This window comes from Solanum stenotomum, chromosome 11 (genome assembly GCF_019186545.1).
Source record: "Solanum stenotomum isolate F172 chromosome 11, ASM1918654v1, whole genome shotgun sequence".
In the NCBI taxonomy this organism is placed as follows: domain Eukaryota; kingdom Viridiplantae; phylum Streptophyta; class Magnoliopsida; order Solanales; family Solanaceae; genus Solanum; species Solanum stenotomum.
In genome coordinates, this window is record NC_064292.1 from 43,237,882 (window position 1) to 43,265,482 (window position 27,601).

The window sequence follows — 27,601 nt, forward strand, 5'->3', positions numbered from 1 at the left end:
TTTGTTAATATCATGTCTAAGAATGCTTGTTACATTGTTACATCATGAAAGAAGCTTTATTTTCACTAGCTTCAGTTGTGGGCAAACCACTATATCTGGACATGGCAACAATTAATAAGACGCGTCCCAGTTGTGCAAGAGTGAAAGTTCAAGTGAACCTTATGGCTAACCTTCCCAAGCGGGTGGAAATAGAGGTCATAAACCCTGAAGCGAAGAACACAAGGATTGAGAAGATCAAGATTCAATATGATTTCTTGCCTAAATATTGTCATACGTGCAAGTTACAAGGTCATAATGAAGAAGAATGTAGATCACTTCGTCCTGAATTAAAGCATGACAAAATTCAAGAGGGTCAAGAGAAAGGCGAGATACCTCGGCAGCAAATACATGGAAGAAACTTCCAATACAACAGAAGACATAAGAGAATTGTCAAAAGATGGTGCTCAACTCAGAAAGTATTCATAATGGAAAAAACTGGACATAATCATGTTGTTCCTAAAGCAACTCCTAATGGCAATGAGGGGGTGGTGACTTGTAATGCATTTTGCAGTTTGGCAGATGAGGAGCAACATGATCACATCAATGCTGAAAATTCAGGTCAAGCAACAATGAAGAGTACAGACAATGAGGGGATACGACGACTTTCAGTTGTGCTACATATGCAGTAGTAGTTAAAGGTCAGGACAAATATGATTGCAGTCAACAAGATAACAAAAATGCCAGCAGCATACAAGAAAATAATAAGGATAACCTATGTGCGTATCTAGAGGGGGTTCCGTGGGTTCACGTGAACCCATGCTCCCCTCTCTAGATTATATATAGTAGTGTTATATTTTTTTTTAAAAATACTTAAATATAGATGTGTGCATGCATGTTCAAAGTATCATATAATTCTATATTGTTTTTTTTAGCAACGCTTCTCCAAGTGCTTATCGGTAACACTTTTGACGTTTCAAGTAAGTTTTCTTTATTTTTTTGCTTTAATCTTTCAAAGTTCAAGAGTGTTACATTGAAAATTTCTAAAAAAATTATTTAATTAAATCAAATGTGTGTTTAAACTTTTAAACTAGTAATATTATGTATTTTGGACCTATATTTAATGGCTCATATTAAGAACCTAAATGTCAAACAGTTCAAATTTATATCTTAGACACATCTTTTCGTAATAATGCATCCATCCTTCTGAAATCTTGGATACGCAGTAGTCAAATTAATGTGGAGAAGACCAATGTCCATTGTGAGGATAATGTTGACCTGCAAAACAAACAATTGGTGGAAAATCAGGTCAGCAGTATGGTTGAAGACATAATAAAGAACCTGAACCACTAGGTTGAGCTTAAATACCATCCTTTTCATTAGTAGTTTGCAACGAAAAATCCCTCATCTAATGACCACTCTTCCCACAACCGAAGCAAACATCCATACCGGCTAAGCACTTTCTTGAGTGACTCTTGCCACACCTTTTACAAGCGGAAATAGATAGAAGATCTACTACCACATCCTCCTTGAGGTTTAGGGTTAGACACCCTATCTTTGTTGAACTTAGGAGCCAGAACATTAGAAGAACCTTGACAAAAATACTTTTGCCAGAATTAAGGACAACCATGTCCACCGGACCTAGAATGAGAAAAGTCACCATCACCGGTTCTTGCACTATTTGACTCCCTAGATTTCTCTTTTAACTTTTCCACTTCAATTTGTAGGCATGTATCATCAAATCAGAGATATCCATCTCTTTGATCAATATGTCGGTATGACACTCCTTGACCGCCATTTCTGACACTGCCGACACAAACTTGCTCATCCTTGCCCTAGAGCTGACAACCATAGTCGGGGCATACTTAGTCAATGAATAAACTTCAAAGCATAATGTTTCACACTCATGTTCCCTTGATGAATATTAATCAACTCAAGCACCTTCGCGTCCCTCATCTCAGGAGGAAAGAAACGATCAACAAAATCCCGTTTGAATTTCTCTTAATCAAGAGGACTCGCATTAATAGCCCTCTCTCCCTTCCATTGATTAAGACAAACTTGGGCAACACCTATGAATTAATAAATGGCCAATTCCGCCTTCTCCACCGCTGAAAATCAAATAATTTTCACTATCTTCTAAACCTCATCAATGAACTTTTGAAAATCCTCATCAACCTTCGACCCATGAAATTCCGGGGATTCATCTTAGTGAAGTACCTCACCCTTATTAGCTTCATACCCATACTCGGGTTCACGGGAGCAATGGCCTCTCTATTAGCTTAAGCCGTCATAGCTTGATCAAATACTTGGAAAGTGGCTCGAAATTCGATGTGAGTCACTTGCTCGGCCAAAGGATCGACCTACACTTGAGGAACCTCGGGCTCCACATCATTAGCCATATTTCTTCTTGCGTTATCTCTTTGAGGAGGCATATCCTGAAAAACATCGAACAATATTTTGGAAAGAGACCTTTATAGAGATGAGCTTTATGACACGACTTTAAAGTAGTGAAATAAATGAAGTTTCCTAAACGCCTTGTACCCCCTATTCATAAATGTGGCGCTTTTCACACTCATGAACAAGATTCTACTCGATGCGGCTTGTTAGACATCCTAGGTTCTTTTCTAAAACCTGATGCTTTGAATACCAAGTTTGTCACAACCTAAAGTACACCCTAGAACATGACAATCGAATTGAACCCCGAGAGGATATAAATAAGTTATTTGACATAGACACGATGTAATAAATGGCAATTAAAGAGATATATCCAATATAACTCTCAAATCATAAGATGACACAAACAATATCAACAAAGTACATAAGAGATACACTGAATACTACTAAGTCTGCCACAAGTCTTTCTAATAGCATAAGAGTGGTTGAGAGATAACACAGACCCAATAGTCCTTGCAGGTAAAATCACATGCAATGTCAGCATGAAACTAACAAGTAATGCTCCATACAAAAAAATGAAAAGTAATGCTCTATCAAGTTAGAGAAGCGGGTTCAAAGCCTGACCTGGACAAACTTTGTCTCCCAAGCACATATCCCTAGGGTTCTTTCTTAGAGGTCCCCTCTGGACCTGTGTTACCCTTTTTCCGACGATATCCGATCACCGGAGTCTACTTTTCCTACTTTCAACTCTTTTGCACCCTCCAGTTTACCCTCTTTCAATGGACAATAGACTTTGTTTTAGATCTAGGAAAAAATGTTATGAGATTTCTATATATTCATCAGATTTAGTACTTTGGTTTGATTGGGTGGAGAATGTGACGAATTCTATTAGAAGGTTAACTCTAAGTAAATGTGCTTTACTCTGGTTATGCAGAAGAATGAGTGACGCATCAGAAAACAGGGGGAAGAACTTTAAATCGTGGAGATGCAGAGATTTCTCTACTTATATTTATTGCTCTCAAAAGTTCAATAAGTACAGGAGGTTTCTTTCCATTATTACAGCTAAGAGATATAACAGAGTTGTGATCATCATTCCAGAAAGTTCTTATAATAAGGGATGGGGCCTAGTGGCTACAAAGATTGAGGAACTTATTACAGAGAAAACTAGCACTCCTGGTGCATTTATTACAAATGGAGGTACAACAGAACATTTATTAAATGAGAAGGGCAGCTTCAAAGATTACTCTTAATAAGAGAAAGTGGACTTTAAAGGAAGCTGAGGTTGATGTTGTGAAGAACCAACTTTCTGTGAAAACTCAAGAGGCTGATAATGATCGTCTACGCAGATGTCTAGTTGGTCGATTCAATGGTGGGGATGAAGTTCCGACTCGCAATGAGGTGAGAAGATGGGCTCTACAGACATGGAAAGGGACTCAAAATATCCAAGTGTATGACATGAATGGTTTTCAGTTTCTCTTTGAGTTCCAATCAAGGAAAGCAGCTGAACACATTCTTATGGGCGACTGGAGAAGACAAGGGGTCATCTTAACACTTGACCGGTGGTCTCCGACAAAGGGCTCCTTTCCAATCCAAACCAAGTTTGATTGGTTTTGGATCAGAGTACATGGTCTTCCTCTACACCTCTGGTCCACAAGTGTCATGAAAGAGATAGGTGATAAATGTGGAGGTTGGCGGGAAAATGAAGAAGAAACGGAACTTAAAAACCACCTGCGATGGGCTCGCATTCGGGTTTAGGGTCCTAGGGAGACAATACCACTGTCCATTGATGTTGATGATGGAAATATGATTTTCTGTATGCCCATATGGGTAGGGTCGTCGGCGATGTACAAGAAAAAAGAGATAGTTACTAACCCTAGATATGTGACTATAGCTGGTAAATGAGAACCAAGAGTAGTTCTGGGTTGTGGAAAGTATAAGAAGACTTTTCATGAAAAAGGCAAAGAGGTTGTAGGTCTTTACCTAACAGATTTTGTGGGGTCTGACACGCAACATGTGGTGTCAGCTTTAGAGCAGGTGGCTTGTAGCAGTGCTGAATATTTGAATTTACAAGAATATGTGGGGCCTGATCGAATTCTTTTAAATTCCACTTTGCCACCAAACATGGATCAACCAGAAAGTCCTTTTAGGCCTATTCATTTAACTCCCAGACCAAAGCCCACATCAGAACCATTTATTGAGCCTATTGGGTCACAAGAGCCTTATCAAGAGGAGGACCGGCTCCTTTTTCAGAAATGAACAGATGAGATGAGCTTTTTAATTAAGAAGTCCAATGGATTCACAGAACCCTTTAAGGGAGTCGGGCAAATAAAAAAAAATCTTTAAACATTCCAGCATTGATGAGGACACAAAATTCTACATGCGAATGGAAACATCTCCCAAGAACTTTCAGAGCCTTATCATAGACAATTTGCAGATCAAAGAAAGCAAAAAAACAAGCGATCTAGTTTCAAGCCAAATGGATAGCATTAAGGGAATTGACAGTGAGGTGGAAGAAGGCGTTATAGAGCTCTTCAGAGAACAAATGGTAGAGTATGAGGACCCTAAACCATTAGCAATGGATGACAACATTGTATAAGACTGTATTGAATCACAAGCAACGCTAAGGTTTCAACTCAATCTACTCAAACTTAGTCGTTTGTTTGGAGTATCTACCAAAGGGTATGAAAAATAATTTTATTCCTTAATCATGAAATTAGAGTAAAACAAGCCAAGGGAGAATTAGAAACCAAAGGATAGTTCATCAAGCAGGTTCAACAACAATGTCCCAAAGGAATTAAGGAATTTAATTTTCAACATGAATTTCAAGGATGGTGAGCCAAGAATCAGAGGGAGAAGCCTAACTATTGTGGAACAATGAGGGTGAAATTAGTTTCATGGAATGTAAGGGGTCTAAACGAGGAAAATAAAAGGGGATTAGTTAGAAATCTAGTTAGTCAATGGGGGGCAAATATTTATGTCTTAGTGGAAACTAAACTGACGGGTAACGTAAGTAGTCTATTGCATACTATTTGGAACAATAAATGGGTGGGGGAGTTGCATTTGGAAGCAGTGGGGAACAGTGGAGGGATACTAATACTATGGGACATTAGGGTCTGGGAAGGGGAGTTAGTAGAGAGTGGTGAGCAATGCATTTCTTGCAAATTAACAAGTCAGAACCAGAATTTAACATGGTACCTGGCGACTGTCTATGCGAAGTGCAAAAGAATGGAAATAAGGGATCTCTGGTGTGAATTGGGAGCCATGAGAAGTCTATGTGAAGGGCCGTGGGTAGTGTGTGGTGATTTTAATGTCGTCAGATATCCATCAGAAAGAACAAACTGTTCATCTATCAATGTGGCTATGTTAGAATTCTTTGATTGTATTGATGAGCTGGAGCTTATAGACCCTCATTTATTTGGAGGGTCTTTCACTTGGAGAAGAGGAGAGAACCATACAACTGCATCAAGGATTGACAGAATAATGTATTCTGCTCAATGGGAGAAACTCTTCACCCTCATTAGACAATCAACTCCTCCAAAGTTGGTATCTGATCATAACCCAGTTCTACTGACTTGTGGAGACATGAACTTCAAGAAGTCATACTTCAAATTTGAAAACTGGTGGATGGGGGTTTAAGGCTTCAAGGCTAAAGTGAGTTTCTGGTGGTCATCATTTGTAGTTACTGGTACAACAGGTTTTGTCTTAGCTGAAAAGCTGAAACTCCTAAAAAGGAAATTAAAGGAATGGAGCAAGAATAATAGGAGCAACTGGAAACAACAAAAGGAAGAAATCCTTGACAAATTGTCCAAATGGGAGATCCTTCAGGAGCAAAGACCACTTACAAATGATGAATTAATGCAAAAAACAAATTTGGCAATGTCCTTTGAAGAAGTTGTCAAAAATGAAGAGATAAGATGGAGACAAAGATCTAGAATACAATAGTTGAAGCAGGGGGATAAGTACACAAAGTTTTTTCATAGAATAGCTACATCTCGCAAAAGATACAACACCATAGAATCTTTAAATGTGGAGGGAAACAATGTCACTGATCCTACTGATATCAATGAGGCAATCAAGAGTTACTACAAAAATTTGTACAAGGAGACAGAAGTTTGGAGGTCAGAATTACAATTTTAGGGGATTACTTGTATTAATGAGGATGAAAAGGAAGAGTTATAGAAACAAATTGAGAATGAGGAGATTCTAGAATGCATTAAACTTTGTGCGATGGAGAAAGCTCCTGGGCCCGATGGTTTTCCCATTCCTTCTATCTTATATTCTGGGAAGTAATGAAAAAAGACATCAAAGGTATGATACACGAGTTCTATAATACTCAGAGGTCTGAGAGAAGTTTCAATGCAACCTTTGTGGCTCTCATCTCCAAGAAAGTAGGTGCTTCTGAATTGAAGGACTTCAGACCTATAAGTCTAATCTCAGGCATATATAAAGTGTTAGCAAAAATACTAGCTGAGAGACTGAAAAAAGTGGTGGATAAGTTGGTCAACAAGCATCAGATGGCCTTCATTAAAGGGAGACATATAATGGATGTTGCACTTATAGCTAGTGAATGTGTGGATTCAAGATTGAAAGGTGTTGATCCTGGTGTAATGTGCAAATTGGACATTGAAAAGACATATGATCATGTAAATTAGAAGTTCTTGCTAAACACCCTTAGACAAATGGGCTTTGGAGAAAAGTGGTTGGGTTGGATTCATTTCTGCATCGACACTGTCCATTTTTTTGTTATGGTGAATGGTGAACCAGTGGGCTTCTTCCCTTCAGAAAGGGGACTTAGACAAGGTGACCCCTTATACCCCTTTCTATTTATCTTGGCAATGGAAGGTTTCGATAGCTTGATGAGAATAGCAATACAAAACAAATGGATTAAAGGTTTTCATAGACAGGGTAGCAGTGGACAAGTTAAAGAAAATTTTCATTTGCTATATGCAGATGACACTATTATTTTTTATGAACCTCAGGAGGACCAAATAAGATTCTTAAAAATAATCTTACTGTTTTTTGAAGCTTCCTCGGGTTTGAAAGTGAATTGGGGGAAAAGCAATTTTTTTTCCAATCAAGGAGGTGACAAACATTTTGAATCTGACAGATATTTTGGGGTGCAAAGTGGAGAATATGCCAACAGTTTACTTAGGTATGCCTTTGGGAAATGAACACAAGAGCATACAAATTTGGGATGACATTGTGGAGAAAACAAAAAGGAGATTAGCAAGATGGAAGGCTCAATATTTGTCTATGGGAGGCAGACACACTCTCATCAATTCAGTGCTAAACTCCCTTCCTACTTATGTCATGTCATTATTTCCATTACCCCCAAAGTTCTGAAGAACCTGGACAAATTAAGGAGGGACTTCCTTTGGCATGGATGCAAAAAAATTAAAGGTTATAACCTAGTCAAATGGGAGATAACCTTGAAAAGCAAAGACAAAGGAGGTATGGGTATTAGAGATCTAAGGAAACAAAACAATAGTCTTTTGATGAAATCGTTATGGAGGTATAATGAAGAGGGGCAAGCTTTATGGAAGGATGTCATCAGATCCAAGTATGGTGAGTACAATCCTTGGTGCAATAATGTTAGTGTTGATGCCTATGGGGTGGGGGTTTGGAGAACTATCAGAAACTTATGGAAAAAACTTGAAGCTAATACGTACATTGCAGTGGGAAATGACAGGAGAACTAAGTTTTGGACAGATGCGTGGAACAAACAGATTCCTCTAAAAGAATCCTTTCCAGATCTGTTCTTACTATGTAGTAATCCTGATGCAAATATCAATGAATGTTGGACAACACAAGGGTAGGATCTGACTGGGAAGTGGAGAGAGTGGCCAAATTGCTAGAGCTATTAGAAAAATTCCCTGGCATTACCAATGCTCCTGATTCTTTGAGATGGAAACATAGTAAAGATGGGGCTTTCACGGTTAGCAGAGCAGACAAAATGGAAAGCCCACAACAACGCAACTCTAAGCAGAGTTTGTGGAGAAAGGTATGGAGAACCTTAGCACCAACTAATATAAAATGCTTTACATGGTTGGTTGCTAGAAGGGCTTGCCTGACGCATGAAGTGCTGAGGAGAAAAGGAAAGATTATAGTATCTTGGTGTTCATTATGCGGGAACGCAACAGAGACCAACCAACATCTATTCTTGCATTGCAACTTTACAACACAAATTTGGGCCATCTTCCTTAGTCTCACAAAAACAAACTGGACCATGCCCGAGCATACTGCAGATTTGTTGAGTTGTTGGATAAGAAGAAGGGGGAGCAAGAGTCAAAACGCATGGTGGAGGATAATTCCACATTGCATTTGGTGGACAGTATGGAAAGAAAGAAATAGTAGAAATTTTGAAGATAGGTCCAATTCCATTCAGAAGGTTAAATGGAATTGTATTGCATGCTTTTATTTTTGGTGTAAAGAGAAAGGTTTAGATGTTACAGAACAGATTGTAGAATTATTAGGACCCTTGTAAATATATTTTTTTCTCTTCTTTTGTTCCCCTCTGTTTGCAGGTCACTAGCATCTCCTTAATGCTGAAGAATACACCATTACCATTTTTTTTTTTAAAAAGTGATTGAGACGTAACATATACACCACGTACAAGTCTAAAATGAAAGACATCAAAAGTAATAAAGTAATATCAATGGCCTTGTCCTCAGAGCATGACGACTCACCAATCCAAGTAGTCAAGCTGAGAAATCCTAATCTAAGCACGTCTGGGAGGAGAAGTGTTGGGCCCTATATTATAAGACAATATAGGCACAAATATGCATTAATACATTAAATGTCATTATTAAATGATTACAAGATAATTAACTAATCAATTTCATTATTAACCAATTCCAATATTTCCCCTCAAGCTGGATGTATTGAACATATTGAAGAAGCCAAACTAGTCTATGAGGATCTCATGTTGAAAACTACCCAGTACCCTTGTCAATAAATCTACTTGTTGATCTTTGATATTAATGCATGAAGTCCTGATCATGCCATGTTGTACCTTTTATCAACTAAAATGAAAATCTATCTAAGTGTGTTTGTTGTGTGATGTGATGCCAAAATTATATATTTTTAATCATTATTTGCCTTACATTTATTATTTGTATTTGTCCTTTTTGAGCATGATTTTTTTATGGATTGTGTTGAATATTGTATTTTATTTGTAGGAGAAAATTTGTGTAAAGATGAAGAAGTTTGGAGCTAAAATGAATTAAAGATGAAAGATTATAGACGGAAATCAAGTAGACAACTTAATGGAGTAAATTAAATGTTATAATATATAAAGCGCATGATTAAGAATCAAATTGCAAATTGAAACGTTACATGTTGGCCATGTGTTAAAATTTGAATCAGCAAGTGAAACAACAACATCGAATTGAGACGATACTGTTCACGCTAAATCCTTTTGGATTTTGGGTTTCCAATTGGACTCAATTTTTTTATTTAGGGTTTCTATATCTATATATGATAACGCTCAACTACACTTCATCCAATTCTAAGTGTAAGCGGTCGCTAACAAGTATAAACCCAACTAAGAGTTGGGGTCGATCCCATAGGAAGTGATACTATTAAGAATTCAATTAAGAAGTAAAAATGTGTCCTAATCGTTTGTAGAAGTAAAGGTTTCGCAACATGAAAACAAATTTCAAAGTTTCAACGATTAATTTCAAATTGGGGGGGGGGGGGGGTTGATGTTTGCGTAATAAAGACACAACTTACAATGCAAGTGTCTACGATCGTACAATAGTAAAGTAACCCAACCAAGGGTTGGGGTCAAGTCCCAAGGGAGTGGGCTTGAGAATTAATAGAAAAATAAAATTTAGTTCTAATTAGTCATAAATAAAAACATTATCGAATAAAAGCATGTTAAATCAAAGGGGGTGACACAATAGTGTCAATTAATGATGGGGGTTTGTCACAAGTAAGTAAAAACTAGCAAAGATACGAAAAGTACTAATCAAGGAGAGAGAATTCTTGGGATGTGATAGGAATACAGATTAGACTATACTATTGGATACATGCTTTTGATAGTAAATCCGTTGAGTATTTGTGACTAGGCTAGACTATAGTGGGGGTAAATTCTCTCTCGAGTAACTTGCCACGAATCAAATGGGTTCCTCTCGGACACCCACTTGCCATATGAAGAACATCCTCCGCCTTAGCCCACTCACTCTCTCGAGCTGAGTGTGTGGGAGAAGGACTAGGGTTCACTCTCTCGAGCTGAACTTCATGTCGACCCACTCCCACCGGTCATCAATTTAGTAGTCTTAGTTTTACGACCCCTCTCTCGAGCAAACTGAAAACACAAAGGTGAAATCGTATTTGCAACTACAATTTCATTAAGTTCCACCACAATTACTAAACGAAATCATATTTACACAACAAATAAACCATCAACAAGCAAGACCCAATATATAATCTAACCCATATTCACAAAGTCACACCCCAAGAATTGAGGTTTTAGCTACACATTTAAAAGAGATAGAAATTTATACCACTATGAGTTTGCATTCAAATGGGTATGAAGATTTAAGTCTCAAAACAAGCAAAGAGTGAAGAATCCACAAGACCCAAGTCCAAATTCTTGGAGTTGAAACACTTTGAATCTTCAAGTTCTTCAAAACCCTCTCCAAACTTAGAACTCAAAATTCTATGTTAAAAATTTCTATATTAAAAATCTGATATTAAGCTACAACTCTTAATGAGTATTTATAGTTTTCAAAAATTTGTGCTGCAATGGATCATTCGGCGTCGTTAGTCGAGATCGTCGATCAACTCGGCGATCCGCCCTTTGGTAGGTTTCATCACCGTCTTGCTCTATCCTTTAGCATCGTTGTGTTTTGGATCATTGGGCGACATAGTACTGCTTCGCGGAACTGCTAGGCGATACGCCAACTGCTTCTTTTCACCGCCGATTTGATCCTTTCCTTCAGGGCTTAGCACACTGCAACAAAAGGAGAGGATAAGACCTTTTGGCGACTCGCCAAATGGGTTTGGCGATACTTAGATCTTCATTTATTCGTTCTTTCAGCTGTCTTTGTTCCTTTTTTGCTAAGTAATGTCCATGCTTTCCCTCAAACTCCAAATACCATAAACTTGAGGGTTCTCATCAGATATTGAGATAAAATATACATTTGAGGACACTAATTCTATCAAAATATAGCCCTAAATGAGTCCAATTTGTGGACTCATCAACACCCCAACTTAAACTCTTACTTGTCCTCAAGCAAACTCAAGTTCAGCCGTTCAAAAAGGGTATCTCGAGCAGTGCTACACAAGACTCAATCATGAATGCACACAACAAGACTCAATTTACTTATGCAAAGATCAAATGTGCACTCAAAGATTCAAGTTGTGACTCACCAATATCAAAGAATCTCATGCTCATAATATTTGCTTCAAATGCAAGTTCAAGCTCAGCCAAAGTGTTCAAATTCCCTCACATACGGAATGATTCCATATTCACACACAAAGGTTTAATCATTTAAAGTTTCAGAATCAAATGCAAGATCACACTCACAAAGAAGAATCAGGAAGGTCTTTTCAAGGCTTGTAGTGGGGCTGAGTGCAAAGGTATGGTCATTTAGGCTCAGTCACTTTTATCCTCATGAAATGTGGTACTCACAACACTTCCTTTCCTCTTCCTTCTTCATTTTCTTTAGTGCTCATAAGTCATCCTATTATTCACTTTCCATGAATTGTTTGGAAACCCCATTTCTTTTTGTACTTTATTCCACAATTTTCTTTTTCATTCTTTTTCTTTTTCTTTCTCTTTCCTCTCTTTTTTTATATGGAGGGGTTCCATTTTTCCCAAAACCATGGGTAAGAGGAGACTTTCCTTGCACTTCTTGATTTGCCCTTATCTTTTCACCATACCCCCAACTTAGGCTTATGGCCTAAGTTGGCTATTCAACTAAGCACAACTTCATGAGGATTATGGGTGATGGATAAAGAAAGGTCATTGTTTTCATCACGTTTCTTCCAAAGAAAGAGAATGCTCAATGGGTGTTCAAAAACGGTTCACACACTCACAAGGTCGATCACAAAAGATGTATATGTCAAATTGGCTCACACTCTTAGAAGTTGCCTATGATCATATCAAGAGATAACATCACTTAGTTGACCGGACCAACAAGGCAAATTCTAAGATCCATCATGCATAGTTCATAGGTAAGCTCATCACATTAGACATTGACACTATAAGTCAAACAAGACTTCACACTTTTGCTAGTGTGCAATGATCATTACAAGAGACTCAATTCGATACTAGGTTAGTCATAACGAGATGCAAAGAGTTCACATATTGTCTATGCAACTTCATTTGGCCATATCGTAGTTACGCATTCATGTTCGTTCGATTGAGAGCACTATTCAAGTCATTGGTATTGATCGGAACCGAGACTTAAATTTTGCAAAAGAACAGCCACATTCAACACACGAGAAGTGGCAAAAATTTTTGAGCGAGTCAAAATTATTTTGCGATTTAAAATAAAAGGAGCCACAAGCTCAAACCTTCAACGAAAGCAATATTTAACACAATTATAGCTTACAACCCACGAGTCACAAATAGCACACAAAAGTGTGCCTCACCCCATCACAAATAAAAGCAATTTGTCCTCAAATGCAATTAACACAGAATCTGAAATGTAAAATAAAGAAAGACAAAGAGGGAGGTAAAGAAGGGATCCTGGCTAATCAATCGCTCCATCTGTCTGGGCATCAGTGCCCAATGCCTTACCCTGAGCTTGGACATTAGTGCCCGAGGTTACTTCAGAGGGAACAATAGTGCCAACTTCACCAAGGTCTGTTGATTGTGAGTCTGCCAGAAAGACATGCACCGCTCTGCAAAATCCCCTAGCCTATGGAAGAGTATTAGGGTCTAGGGTGATGGTTCTCCTAGCAGGAGTGGGCCTCTTGCCTTTGCCTTTCCCAGTAATTGTGGGTAGTTTCGAAACTTTTCTTTTTGACGTAACTGATCCTTCTTTTATCGCAATTCCTTTGCACTTCTTTTGAGCTAGCGTTATTCTTTCACCAACTTTAGATTTAGTCATATCTGCAAAATCTCGGAGAGAAGTTAGAGAACTATTTGACAAAAGCACTGATAAACTTCGTCGACTCTCTTGGCGAGTCGTCGATATCATTCAGTGATCTAGAGTTAGTCCGCTGAAGCTACAGTGCACAGAGATCCAGGGGAGTTGACAAGGGTAAAGCTAGACTTTCAGCGAGTCGTCGAAAGTCTTTGGCAACCTCCAACTTCTCGCCAAAAGTTACATAATTAACAACACATTTATCATTAAGTTAAAGGCGAGATGGGGACGTTAGGCGAACTGCGAAGTGGTTCGGCGAGCTCGACCCAGCTCGCCAAACGGCTCAACGTACCTATTTTAAACCAATCTTCTCGAATTCAACCCTTTAACCCCTGAAGACAAAATCAAAGTATGCACTAGTACAATCAAGGCATGACCCATAGCACCCAAACACAACCCTTTGAATTTTAATCCAGATTAAGGCATACAATCACTGGAATTCAACTGTCACAACTACTCGAGCAAGATTGTCAAATTAAAGCATGCGTGTAAATAATCTAGTCCTACTCGGCAGGGTCAGAATACTTTCAACAAGATCTGGTTATTGTAAATGAGCATATATTTTAATAAAATAAATTTGGGGCATAGAAAACCGACTTTTTGTGCTGACTACGAAATTATTGAAACGCTAGGCGGTAAGGTAATCCAATTCTGAGCACAAATCAACCAAAATACAATAGAGATGCAATGATAGTGAAAGTAAAACTAGGTGTGAGTTTGTAAAGTTTGAAAATGAAGGAGAGCGTAGGAAATTGAAACTATAAAACCTTTGGCTTGAAAAACCGTCCAGTTCTTGACCACTCGGCGACATTAGTCGTGAGCGCTGAACCATTCGGCGTCACGCCGAGCAATCACATTCTTCGTCGATTTTTACAGAATCCCCCAGTTAATTTGAGAGTCCAAACGGCGGTCTTCGCCAGGACCGTCAACATGGTCAGCGATTTGCCAAGAATTTCATGTGCTTGTTGAGTTTTATAGACTCCAATATAAATTGGTCTTGAGTCTAACAACGGTCTAGTTCGGGGTCACCGAACCATTTGGCGATTCGCTGATTGGACCTGTTACTCGCCAAGCTGCACTCTTCGATCACTTTCCACACTTTGATTTGCACAATCAACACACCATTATTTTATCAAAGCAACATAAAGCAATAAAAGGTTTTGGGTTGCTTCCCAAACAACGCCTTAGTTAACGGCATGGCACGACGCAAGTCCACCTTCAAACCTCATTTTTGGGGTTGATCATAGTATCGCTAGGCAAACCCCCTTGTTGTCTCAGATTTAGGTGAGACGAGATATGACCCATTTGGGTCTCTAACTGCTTGATCAAAACTGAATGGGAGGTGACGGTCTGGCTAAGGGTGGATACATCTTCTTTCATGCCTTTTAACATTCTATCTGACCCTTTAAATTTGTTGAGAATACGTGAGAGCATATCCTCAGACCTACCACCTTCCGTGTCCTTGGGTTTTTGGCTCTCATGGGGAGACACATATTATCTTTCTCCCTATCTTTACAATTTGGATTACGGTCCCTCCATTCACGATCTTGATCCTTCTAACCTTCGTCTCTAGCCTTACCTTGGTTACCACCCTGCCTTGGATAGTTTGAACGATAGCTACTGCCTTGGTTGGCTAGAAAATTTACCTCCTCATTATACAAGTCTTCAAACTTCATCTCCTCAGGATTTGCACACCCGACCCCAAAGCCATTGACACTACAGGCACCAGCCCCCACGACATTTTTGGATAAAATGTCAAGCTGTGTCATGATCTTGGCCTTGTTTTGGTCTCTCTCATGATTTTTCTCAATCTTCTCCTTAGATAGTTTGAAGGTGAGAGGAGAGACTTGGTCCTCACGAGTGTACCACGCTCTGTTGATGGTTGTCATGCCATATAAAAGTTGGGTTGCTACTACATATGGCTGTTGCATTAAGCCTCCAGGCGAAAGTTGGTCAGCGACCCCTTTGTTTGCCGAGTCCAAACTCCGGTAAAAGTACTGAAGCAGCACATTATCATGCAAACCATGGGTTGGGCATTGAAGCACCAACTTTTTGAACTGTAACCAAATTTCATGCAGAGGCTCTCCTTCCAGACGCTTAAAACTCTGAATGTTATCCCGAAAGGTCATCATCTTCGAGGGAGGGAAAAATTGCACTTGAAATGCGGTTACTAATTCTTCCCAAGAAGTGATGGATTCACGCGGCAACTCGGCCAGCCATTTGCACGCCTCTCCCATCAATGAGAAATGGAATAATCTTAACTGGACTGACCCCTGAGATATGTTTTTGAACAAGAATGGTCCGCATGCATCCACGAAGTTTCAAAGATACTCGTGAGGATCCTCGTGAGCCAACCCGCTGAAAAGTCCCTTTATTTGCAACATATTACTCGTTATGTGGAACACTGTATTTCCCTCGGCTGGAGGTAACCGGATAGCTCCTATACCTCCCATGAGATGAGGACCATTGATGTTGGGCTCTTGGACATTGTTGAGATTTTCGATATCGTCTTGGTGGCCCACCTGGCTACCATTGCTACCGTTAGCGCTCATGCTTTCTGAAATATTCACACAAGCAAACAAAACAAAACTAAAGATTAAGTGAGTAAAGTACAACTAAGAAGAACATAAAGTTTACTAATCTAAGAATTCTCAAATAACACCACTCCCCGGCAGGGGCACCATTTTGATGTTTGTGTAATCAAGACACAACTTCCAATGCAAGTGTCTATGATCGTACAATAATAAAGTAACCCAACCAAGGGTTGGGGTCGAGTCCCAAGGGAGTGGGCTTGAGAATAATAGAAAAATAAAATTTAGTTCTAATTAGTCATAGATAAAAACATTATTGAATAAAAGCATGTTAAATCAAAGAGGGTGACACAAGAGTGCCAATTAATAATGGGGGTTTGTCACAAGTAAGTAAAAACAAGCAAAGACACGAAGAGTACTAATCAAGGAGAGAGAATTCTTGGGATGTGATAGGAATACGAGTTAGACTAGACTATTGGATACATGCTTTTGATAGTAAATCTGTTGAGTATTTGTGACTAGGCTAGATTATAGTGGGGGTAAATTCTCTCTCGAGCAACTCACCACACAAGGCATTCAACACAATCATCTATCATGACTCTACAAGTTAAGCTCGCGTGCAACGGTGTAAAAACTCACCTCGACAAATTGGTTAGTCACAATGAGATGCTAAGAGTTCACACAAGACTTATGCAACTCAAATTTCCTCGTTGGACTAGCACAACATATTGTTCATCAGAAGCACTATTCAAGTCATCGGTATTGGTCACAACCGACACTCTAATGTACAAGAAAACATCCACAATATTCACAAATCTAGTAATCCGGAGTTGATCAATGAGATTAAAACCAACATTCACAATTAATGCCATCACGAACGAAAAGTTTCGGACACAAATAGTAGCACCAAAATAGTAAAAACAAACAAACATCCAAAACAAAACAAAACAAAATACAACCGAAGAGGATAGGTATCAAGATACCTTCACCCCCACCAAAAGAACTAAACAATGTCGTTAATGTAAAAGAAAACAAATGTCTCAAAAGTAAATAAAAGTGTAGGAGAGTCAAGATCCCCATGTCAGGCTAAGCCTGAGGTAAACTCCACAAACCTGGGTAGCCTCAATCTGGGCATCAGTGCCTAACTCTCCTCCAACACTGGGTGGCTGCACAACGACCTTCTCTGTAGGTTGGGATCCACTAGAACATATCATCGAGGTGTCAAACAATTAGGTTTAGGTAACCATTTGGACCATATCACCCTCAAAGTCCTCCAAATTCTCGTACACCGCATCCTCAAACTTTGCCAATTCTTCTTCATCAGTCTCGGGCGTATCTAACTCATCACCATCATCAGCTACAACAACATCTCCGGTCATAGTAGCTAGAGGGATATCAGAACTAGCTGACATATCTAAACTGGGCCCCTCAAGAATTTTCGTATTGCCCCTTAGCATTGAGATGTCGGTGGACTTCAGCCACACACGTCGTAACCCAGCAATATCAGTGTTCAAGGCTGTCAAATCATTTGACTGGCTATCGCTCTGCTCACAAGAATCCACTCGAACAGTGAGAGCATCCAATGCTAGGCCATGAGCCGTAATCAGCTCATGTTATTCCTTAGCTCCTCCCGAATAGGAGCTAAAATAGCAGCTATAACTCTCTCTATCATGCCCGGGACAATGACCTCAACCCTAGTGGTCCTCACATCAGCCGAATATGCAAGGTTGCCTATTTTTTTTAATTAGAGCCTACATCAATAGGAGATGGGAAACAGTAGCAGAAGAAGGTGTAGTATAAGTGGATAAGCTGGGTATACCTGATGGCTCAACTACTGAATTGGATTGAGGGGCATCGGCCTCCATGGCCTCAACATTAACTACCAGAGAGGTGTCTATCGGTGCTTCCTTCCTTTGCTCTGTCTCATCCTTCGTGTACTTCACCTCAATCCTCTGGATGTCAATAGATGAGGTAGGTTTCACCTCAATATCAGTCTTTTCCAGAAATTGCACACCATCCCGGCGACACAGATCATTGACTAGAATAGGGAAGGGCAAGGAGGTCTGGCTCTGCTTGGCTCACATTGCCATCTCCTGTGTAATAATATAACCCAAATTCATCTTATCTCGATAAAAAATGCACCCCAGAAGTGTAGCTTTCGGGTGTTTGACAATTCATTTTGAGATGGTGTCATGGTGTTGCTGATGAAACCAAATTAATATCGAGCAACAACATTTAGATCTTTCTTCTTAATTAGGACCCCGCCTCAATCCATGGGGGTGTATCATCACAAAGCAGTATGGCCAACCACCCATTCATCCAACGTCTTGGTCTTGATCTTATTAGTCAAAAAGTGGATGGTGCGCGTGTTGCAATCCAATAAGTCATCAATGTCAGTTTCGCTGCACATGACCTTCTTGCCTCGCACCTCTACATAATCGACCGGTGCCATTAACCCAACTCTATTTTTCCCTTTCGAGATCAAATCTGCATACCCTACATAAAACTCCTGAACCCATGAGGGATTAAAAGGGTTTTGGGGTTTTGTAAACTGCTGAAACTTGTGGAAGCGTAACGTCTCCCACACATAAGGGTACCTGTTCACAACCCCATCTGTAGACAACCTCTTCTCCTCCACAATTATCTGTATACCGGTGGCCTTCAGCCGGTTCTAGAGCGTGTCAGAGGTGCTGGGGCCGAAGACACTTGGGGTTCCTATTTGCTACATGTGCTGGAGGTGATGGAGGTGTTAGAAGTGTTGGAAGTCATGCTTGATGATGAAGTGCTTTGGAGCGTAGCTCAACAGGTCTTCGTTTCAGTGTTAGGTCATATGCTGACATAGAATCATGAATTGGACTCCTAGACCCTACATCATCTTCACTGCTTTTCTTTTCTCCGACCACTTGCTTAAATGGGTTGAGGTCTAGTACATCGAGGAGGTGCAACCTCCACAACAATTACAACCCCTTTTGCCTTTTTTCGGGGTGGTGGACCCTTTCCTGGAACTTTCTGTCTAGCCATATCTGTCAAAATGAGCAAACAAAATGAATGCAGTGACAAATGATTAGTGAAACATCAATTTTCAAAAAGGTGCAGAAAAATTCGCCAAACCACTCGGTGAGTCGTCAATATCATTCAGCGAGTAAGAAATGTCTTACCAAAAATAATAGAACACAACAACAACAATTAAACACAAATCGACTAGACAAAAATCCATTCGGCGAGATGTCGAACTTTATCAACGAGGCAAAAGTGGCTCACCAAATATCACAGAATAAACTTACAAAAAATAGGCTTCCAGAAGGCGAGATTAGGGTTATTCGAAGAGTCATCGAGTCAACTCGGCGAGCACATGTGTATCGCTGAAAATCACAGCAAAAATCAACACTAATTCAGGTCAAGTAGCCAATCGAGAGGCCATTCGACGAACCACCGAGTCACTCGCCGAGCTCGATTCAGCTCGCCGTATGGCCCGACGTGTTAAATTCCAAGCCCAATTTTTAATTTGTCTACTATCAACCTACGACAATGCAATTTGAACACAAACCTACGCAATTTAAGCCTACCCATTATGCAATGATCAGCCGGGGTACTGAGACTTCCCCCAATTGATTTAAATTCAACCAAACACAGATTTCACCCTTAAGAATGACGTCACCCAATCTATCATTAGGAAAATTCAAGTTGTTTGGTGGAATTCGAGTTACTCAGACTTGACCTACACATAACCCAAAATGTAACAACCATAACTTATGCAATTTACACACAAAATCAACTAATTTTGGCTAAACACAATATCTAACATGCTCGATTATAAAATAGTATTCAACAAGTGATTAAGCATACAATCGAAGCACATAATAGATCCATTGACTACTCAATAGCATGCTAAGAACAAATCAAGAAATTAAAGGCACATACGAAACACCAACCTCAGATGCAGACAAGAACAAAGGTAATGCAAAAAGGCAAATGAGAGCAATGCGACAAGTTCCAATCACATGAATACACCCATGAGATATCAAGTAAAAACTAAGATCTAAAATGTGATTGTAAGAGTGCAAAGGTCGAAAAGTTCAAAATAAGGAGAGGTTTTGAATTTAAAAGGATTGAAAGACTTTTGATCCTTTAGTTCGCGCCTCAGTCAAGTGGATTTTAGCACACCGAAGTTTACAAAACCTTAGCAATTTAGTTAGTCTAAAGGGCGATCCATGTCGGGCTCGCCGAACCACTCGGGGACTCGCCGAGTAAGCTATGGGCTCGCCCATTTGCCTTTTCCTCCCAAAATTCAAATTTTCACCTGCACATCCAACAAACATTATTTAAATAACACAAAATATAACTTGGGTTGCCTCCGAAGAAGCGCCTTATTTAACGTCGTGGCACGATGTGACCATGCGATTATGCCTCATTTTTTGGCTTTACCAAAGTATCACTTGGGAAACCCTCTTTTGGTTTTGGATTTAAATGAGTTGAGATTTGACCCATTTGCGTTTCAAGCTGCTTAATGGATATCGAGTGTGATGTGACCGTTTGGTAAAGAGAATATACGTCATATTTCATCTCCTTGAGCACCTTATCTGATCCTTCTACCTTATTCAAGATACGAGCAAGCATATCCTCGGTATAAAAGTTTTCAGGATCAACCCTTGGTTCTTTTGGCTTTTGACATTCATGGGGAGGCACATAATGATCTTTGTCGCCAACTCGATCTCTCCAATTTGCACCAAGATCACGCCATTCACGATCTAAATCTCTCCAACAATCATTGTGATCCCTATTCCAACCTTGATTCCCTCCCGACCTTGGATTGCTCGAACGATAACCCCCGCTTGGTTTACCAAGAACTGCACTTCTTCATTGTACATGGCCTCAAAGTGTGTGTCATCAGGGTATACACCACTATTAATACTGACCGCATTCACAATCTTGTGACCACCTCCCATGACATTCTTCATCATCATCTTGGATATGTATTTATTTTGCTCTTGGTTCTTTTCCATTTGTTCATTCGTCAGCCCAGGATTTAAAGGAGACATCTTCTCTTGTGTACCAGCACGATTATTTTTCATCATCTCATCAAGGAGGGTCGATGCTATGTCAAACAATTTTCTCATGATTCCACCCCGAATGAGTTGGTCTGCAACACTTTTATTGATCGTGTCAAGACTCCGATTAAAATATTACAATAACACATTTTTCGGCAACCCGTGGGTTGGACATTGAAGCAACAACTTTGGGAACCTCAACCATGTTTCATGGATGAGCTCACCATCAATCTGTTTCAAGTTCTGAATATTATTCCTCAACTTAACCATCTTCGAAGGAGGGAAAAACCTTTCATAAAACACCTCTGTGAGCTCCTCCCAAGAAGTGATCGAATCCCTTGGTAGTTCGGTCAACCACTTTGTTGCTTCCCCCATTAGAGAAAAGGGAAACCAACTCAGTTTGATTGACTCTTGAGTGATATTCTTGAAGGAAAATGGTCCACACATATCCATAAAGTTTTGGATGTGGCCACGAGGGTCCTCACGAGCAAGTCCTCCAAAGTCACCCTTCATTTGCAACAACTGCAACATTGTGCTGGTCACATGAAACACTGCATTGCCCATAGTTGGAGGCAATCGAATAGCACTAGCACTTTCCAACTGATCCTTATTGACATCATGCAAATTTCCGATGTCATTATTGTTCCCAAGTTGATTGGTGTTGCTCCCATTACGCTCATTTCTAGAGTAGCCAACAAGAACACAAATAATATAATTCAACTATAATAAAATTAGTTCATGAATACACTTTAATAAAAGAATTCTAAACATCACTCCCCGGTAGCGGCGCTATGTTTTATAACACTCAACTACACTTCATCCAATATTAAGTGTAGGCGGTCACTAACAAGTATAAACCCAACTAAGAGTTGGGTCGATCCCACATGGAGTGATACAATAAAGAATTCAATTAAGAAGTAAAAATGTGTCCTAATCGTTTGTAGAAGTAAAAGTTTCGCAACATGAAAACAAATCTCAAAGTTTCAACGATTAATATCAAATAGGAGGATTTGGCAGCCAATTTAAGGCAAAGATTGCTAAACACGAGAAGTAAATAAGTAGAGATTGGACCTTAAGAGTGTGATCAGTCGAATGCTAAGTTCGCGTAATGGGTGATTACTAGTTGCTTAAAGTTATTGAATATCAATGGGTAAGCTATGTTTTAAATACAATAGCAATTTCTCAATCAACTATTACGCTTCAAAGTGAGTTCTCTCGAATCTCAACAAGCATAGCACAACCAAACAACCCAACTCCTTAATTAACCCACTATTTCAAGCTAGGTTTGTAAAGACGCAATCAAACCTACTTTCTCAACCTAGATTTTAAAGACGCAATCAATACAACTATCAATCAATCATTCTACTATATTACCCCTTTCTCAAGCAAGCATAAAAAACTAAGCTAGAATTGCATTTGCAACTACAATTCCTCAATTAAAACATGAACAATTAATTGAACCCACTTCAAAACAACATTAAAATCAACAACTAACNGATAGGTTTGTAAAGACGCAATCAAACCCACATTCTCAAGCTAGATTTTAAAGACGCAATCAATACAACTATCAATCAATCATTCTACTCTATTACCTCTTTCTCAAGCAAGCATAAAGAACTAAGCTAGATTGCATTTGCAACTACAATTCCTCAATTAAAACATGAACAATTAATTGAACCCACTTCAAAACAACATTAAAATCAGCAACTAACAACACCCGTTAGCTAATTAACGAATTCAACTACATAATCACACCCCTAAGGTTAGGGGTTTTAGCAAAGCATAATGAAAAACAAGAAATCATTACCAACAAAGTTTTCCATCTGATTCGCTAATGATCTGCAATCCCTAAATGTTGAAATTGAAGCTAAAATATTACAATCTCTGAATCTAAATCCCAAACTCTAATAAAAATGTAAAGACAGTGTTCTAGAATGTAAAAACTCTTAAAAACCCAAAAGTAAATAGTTTGGGAACTCTTTTTCTTTTTTGAAAAATTGTATTTATACGTTCCCAAAGTTTCAGCACGGAGTCAACTCAACGAAGTAAGTCGGGATCGTCAACTAGTTCGGCGATTGACCGAGTTGCTCTTCTTCTCTCCTTTTGTCTTGGCTCCTCTATCAAATTATTTTGGAACTTTTCGCGAGCTTAATCTCTATCGCCGATTTGTTTAGCGTGTCACCGAATTGTCTGTTTGCTCGCCAAGTTGGTTTTGTTCATGGGCTCTTTTGCTGGAACTTTAGGCGAGCTGAAAGCCTACTCGGTGAGTTGCTGAGTGGCTTTTGCAAGCTCCAACTTTGCTTTTCTTCAACTTTTTCAACTTTTTCTCTCCTTTTTGCATCGTAATGTCCTTGCCTCACTCTTAAAACTTCATTGCTTCATATCAACATATTAACATCAGTTATGAGCATAAGATAGGCATTGAAGACACTAAATCTTTGAATAATAAGCCCTAAATGAGTCAAAATTCCCGACTCATCATGTAACAACCAATTTGGTGTGATCACGTCGTCACCTTAACATTTTCTTCTCATTTTTGTCTTTATTAATTATTTAACAATTCTATTTTGTACTTTGCCTTATTTTTTCATAATAACTCTACCTGGTACGATAGAGAACGATACAATATATTCAAACATTGTATTCATTTGAACAATACAATACGATTCAATAGACTACACTACATTATCAAGCAATATGTAACAACCATCCAAACAAAATATAGTATATTTTTCCATAGAAATAATACTTAGGACAAGTCGAGCGAGATTCTATTATTATTTTATGCAGGATAGCATATAAAATAATTAATTAAATATTATTAGTATCTTATTTAAATAATTAAAATGACAAGATCAATTCTCTTTACTAGCAAACAAACTTATTTCCTTACGAAAATAAACACATATCTTAATCACAATAAATTTTTTTTGGTAACTGCAATTTTGTATTACCAAATATTTCAATATGTACATATTTGAAACTCAAGACATGGACATAATCCCAATTTCAAAATATTTTTTAAAAATAAATTATATTGCCTTGTAGGCATTTTTATTTGAATGAAAAAAATAATTTCCTATTACACATGGTCCAATCGGACCAGGCTCAAAATAGATCCAATCGGGTCTAACCTAAAAAGGCAGCACTATAAATACTAATTAGAACTGGAAACCCTAGTTCTAACACTAGAATTTTGTTGCCGCTTTTCTCTCATTCTCTGCCACTGTTATTTGTTCTTCAGCTCTGATTGAGGTAAAGACACTTTAGATATTGCTCGTTCTTCTTCTTCTTGCTTGTATTTGATGTTGTGTCTCATTATTTCTTTTGTCATTTTTTGCCTGAGATATATTTCTCATTCGTTATCATCTATTGTGATTGCTGAGCTCCAAGAGTTCTTTATTATCAGGTACACTCGCTTGCTTCTATTCTTGCCCTTTTGAGCTTGATTTTGCTAGATCTTCTTCTCGTGCTACTATTAATGTATTTTACTATATTTCTTTGTTGTTGCTGAATCCCGAAACTATATGTGCATCTACCACTTTGTTATTGTTCTGCTATATGGACATAATAACTTGTCACCATTTATTAGCCTTTTTCCCTTCTAATGTCAATTCTTAGAAATTATTGAGCTCTATTGCTCCATCATATAAAGCTTTATTAGTCAAATAATCTGTAACTTTATTAGTTTCCCTTAGAATGTAAGTAATCTTAATTTCTCTCCCTACTATGATATGTTGCATCTCTTGCACTCAAACCGTAATATTCCAAGGAGTCTTCCACTTACCAGTCATAACATTCACAAGAAACAATGAATCATGTTTAATTTGTTGTGATTGTATATATTTACATGTTTCAAGTATGGCCTTAGCTTCTGATTCTGTGTTTTTACCTACTTCATCTCTTTAGCTTCTACATATACCACATCTCCCTCCTCACCCCTTACACAAAAGACATATGAGCTTCTCCCTGGATTGCCCTTGGATACGCTATTAGTCTAGCACTTAAGCCATTTCCCAGGTGGTAGTTCTCCTAGTACCTTTGTTTCTTTCACCTGCGGAATGTCTTCTTTTAGTACTTTCAATATGTCTGTCCATTTTGTTGGATACTCCATGTTCAGTCTTTTAACCTTTAGTAATCTAAGTAAGTTTTGAGTATCCTGAAATATTACTGTTTGAGTAGAGTTCAATTTTCCTATATGTTTGTTATAATTTCTTCTTTTCCATATCTCCCATAATAACATACTAGGAATTGCTCTGAAGTAAGATCTCATCCCTTTTTTAATAGAAAAAATTCACCAAGTTAAGATGATTTCTCTTAGGTGCCTTTCCTATACATATATACCTGCAAAAGAAGAAACATAGGAGCATGTAAGTTGTAGGTGAGTTACTGAAAAGGTGAGACATTGTCTCTTGATCATGCTGGCCACAACACCAACATTTAAAGGACAAGTTATATCCCCATCTCCTAATTTTATCATTCACTGGTACCTTAGATCTCCACACTCTCCACATGAAGAAAGCAAATTTTAAAAGGTAGTTTTTTTTCCCATAGCTTCTCCAAAATTGGATTAGGCTCCTCTTTATGCCTTATATACTACCATGCAAACTTAACAAAAGATACCCATTTGATTCAAGCATCTGCCAAGGCTAACTTCTCTAAAATTGGATTAGGCTCATCCTTATGCCTTACATACTCTGATACAAACTTAAGAAAAAAGTACTAATTTGATTTTAGCATCCACCAAGGCTTGTCCATATCTTTTGAGTCAATGAGTGGTTGTATATATTCTGTTAACTATGTCCTTCGCTACCTTTTGAGGCAATATCAGGTTTAGCCTCTGTACACTCCATCTACTAGCCTCTATCAAATCTCTTACATTCGGTATTGATACATCACATAGAATTTCTTTTGGTGTGATATCATATAAAACTCACATACCTGTCCAATTGTCAAACTAGAATTGAGCAGATCCATTTAGTGGTTGCCACCACATTTGGTGTTTTATTAAATTCCTAGCTTAAGTTACTTCTTCCAAACTTGAGATCTTCCTGCTTTCCACTCAACTAAATTTGGTTAAGCATTTTGAAATATTTATTACACATAATCAAAGGAATATAAGTGATTCCTGAAAAATCCCAAGGTTTTGAGTTCAAAATAGTGATATAAGTGATAAAATCTTGCCATAATTAAAGAATAACAGTAAAGGGGAGTTAAAATTCGTTACCCAAATGATTTATCTTGAAAACCCATTGGAAATCACCTCAATTGAGTCCTCAAAGCTCAAAAATGAAAAATAGGGGAAAACCCCAAAATTTCAGACCAAGAACGCTCTGAGGTCTGGCAAAAGTGAACTCTGGTTCACTTTCTCGAACATCGCATTCGCGACCTTTGGTTCGCAAAAGCGAACCCCAAAAAAATGTCTCGTCTTGCTTTCATGAGCAAGCTTTTGCTTACGCGAATGTTGTGAAAGCAAGAAGGCCTTCGCGGAAGTGAGGATCAGACCTTTTGACCCTTTGCGAACGCGATTCGATCTTCGCTAACGCAACCCTCACGAAAGTGAAGACCATTCGCGAATACAAGGTCTACAGGCACCAGAAATCGTTAGTCGACATAAATATTTTCCAATCTCTGAAAGGGCCCTCAGGATTCATTCGAAATCCCATCATACAAACCAGTTATGTTGCCAGATTAACTCGATGTTCCAGACTCAATGGAACTATCGAAACACGAATCTGAGGTCTCTCTGATCCGAAACTTGTGAAAGTCACATTGAATAACATAACGTCTTAAAAGGTCAATCCAAGCTTGGGACCTCTGACAGTTCAACCAAAACCTCTCATATGCCTAAAATCACGCCTAAATCCAACGAAGCTGTTGGAAATTCGATTCGAGCATCCGAACCCCGAATGTTGATCAAAGTCAATCCATAGGCAAAAATTTTGCAAATTTTCAACTTAGAACCTCAAATCCACTTCAAATATGAAACCTACAACTCTCATAAACCAATTTCCATATTCCAGAACTGATGGAATCGAAAGAATAACATTCATAGACTCGAAAATCCAAAAGACACCAAAATCACTTCTTAACAACTTAGCCTTTCAAAACTCTAAAATTTCCATAACTCACAACTTTTCACTCAAAATCAATTCCACAATCCATTCAAAAATGACTCGAGGTCAATATCGAGAGAGGTAAAATAATTTTATGAAAAATTCCAAAAATAACCTTTCGATCATTACATTATCCATCACTAAAAACCATGTTGGTACTCAAACATAAAGTAAAAGAAAGTACCTGAAGCCTCGAAAAAATGAGGATATCTGGCACGTATGTCAGACTTCTTCTCCCAAGCTGCCTCACCAACTGAATGGTGCTTCCACTGCACCTTCACTGAAGCAATCTCCTTCATCCTAAGCTTTCGAATCTGCCTATCCAATATGATTATAGACTCCTCCTCCAATGACAAGCCTGGATCCAACACAACCGAATCAAGAGAAAGCACATGAGAATTATCTAGCACATACTTTCGAAGCATGGAGATATGAAG

The 27,601-nt window shown here is 38.6% G+C and overlaps 3 protein-coding genes across 4 annotated transcripts in view; 2 read left to right on the forward strand and 1 right to left on the reverse strand.

Moving 5' to 3' along the window:
- LOC125845036 (E3 ubiquitin-protein ligase BRE1-like 1) overlaps nucleotides 1–27,601 on the reverse strand; it is a 187,823-nt gene that overhangs the window by 46,915 nt on the left and 113,307 nt on the right. The gene's annotated exons all lie outside the window — the stretch shown is intronic.
- On the forward strand, nucleotides 5,245–6,312 carry LOC125845939 (uncharacterized). Its single transcript, XM_049525421.1, has 2 exons — nucleotides 5,245–5,944; nucleotides 6,065–6,312. Exons 1-2 carry the CDS (start codon nucleotides 5,245–5,247, stop codon nucleotides 6,310–6,312), a joined length of 948 nt encoding a protein of 315 aa, XP_049381378.1.
- On the forward strand, nucleotides 7,602–8,186 carry LOC125845940 (uncharacterized mitochondrial protein AtMg00310-like). The gene has a single exon (XM_049525423.1). The coding sequence runs from the start codon at nucleotides 7,602–7,604 to the stop codon at nucleotides 8,184–8,186; it is 585 nt and encodes a 194-aa protein (XP_049381380.1).

What these genes read in the sequence shown, in the direction of transcription:
- LOC125845939 (XM_049525421.1), top strand. Translation starts at nt 5,245, where the DNA reads ATGAGGGTGAAATTAGTTTCATGGAATGTAAGGGGTCTAAACGAGGAA. An exon ending in TAACCCAGTTCTACTGACTT is followed by an intron (nt 5,945 to 6,064) that starts GTGGAGACATGA and finishes CTGGTACAACAG; the next exon opens with GTTTTGTCTTAGCTGAAAAG.
- LOC125845940 (XM_049525423.1), top strand. Translation starts at nt 7,602, where the DNA reads ATGGAAGGCTCAATATTTGTCTATGGGAGGCAGACACACTCTCATCAA.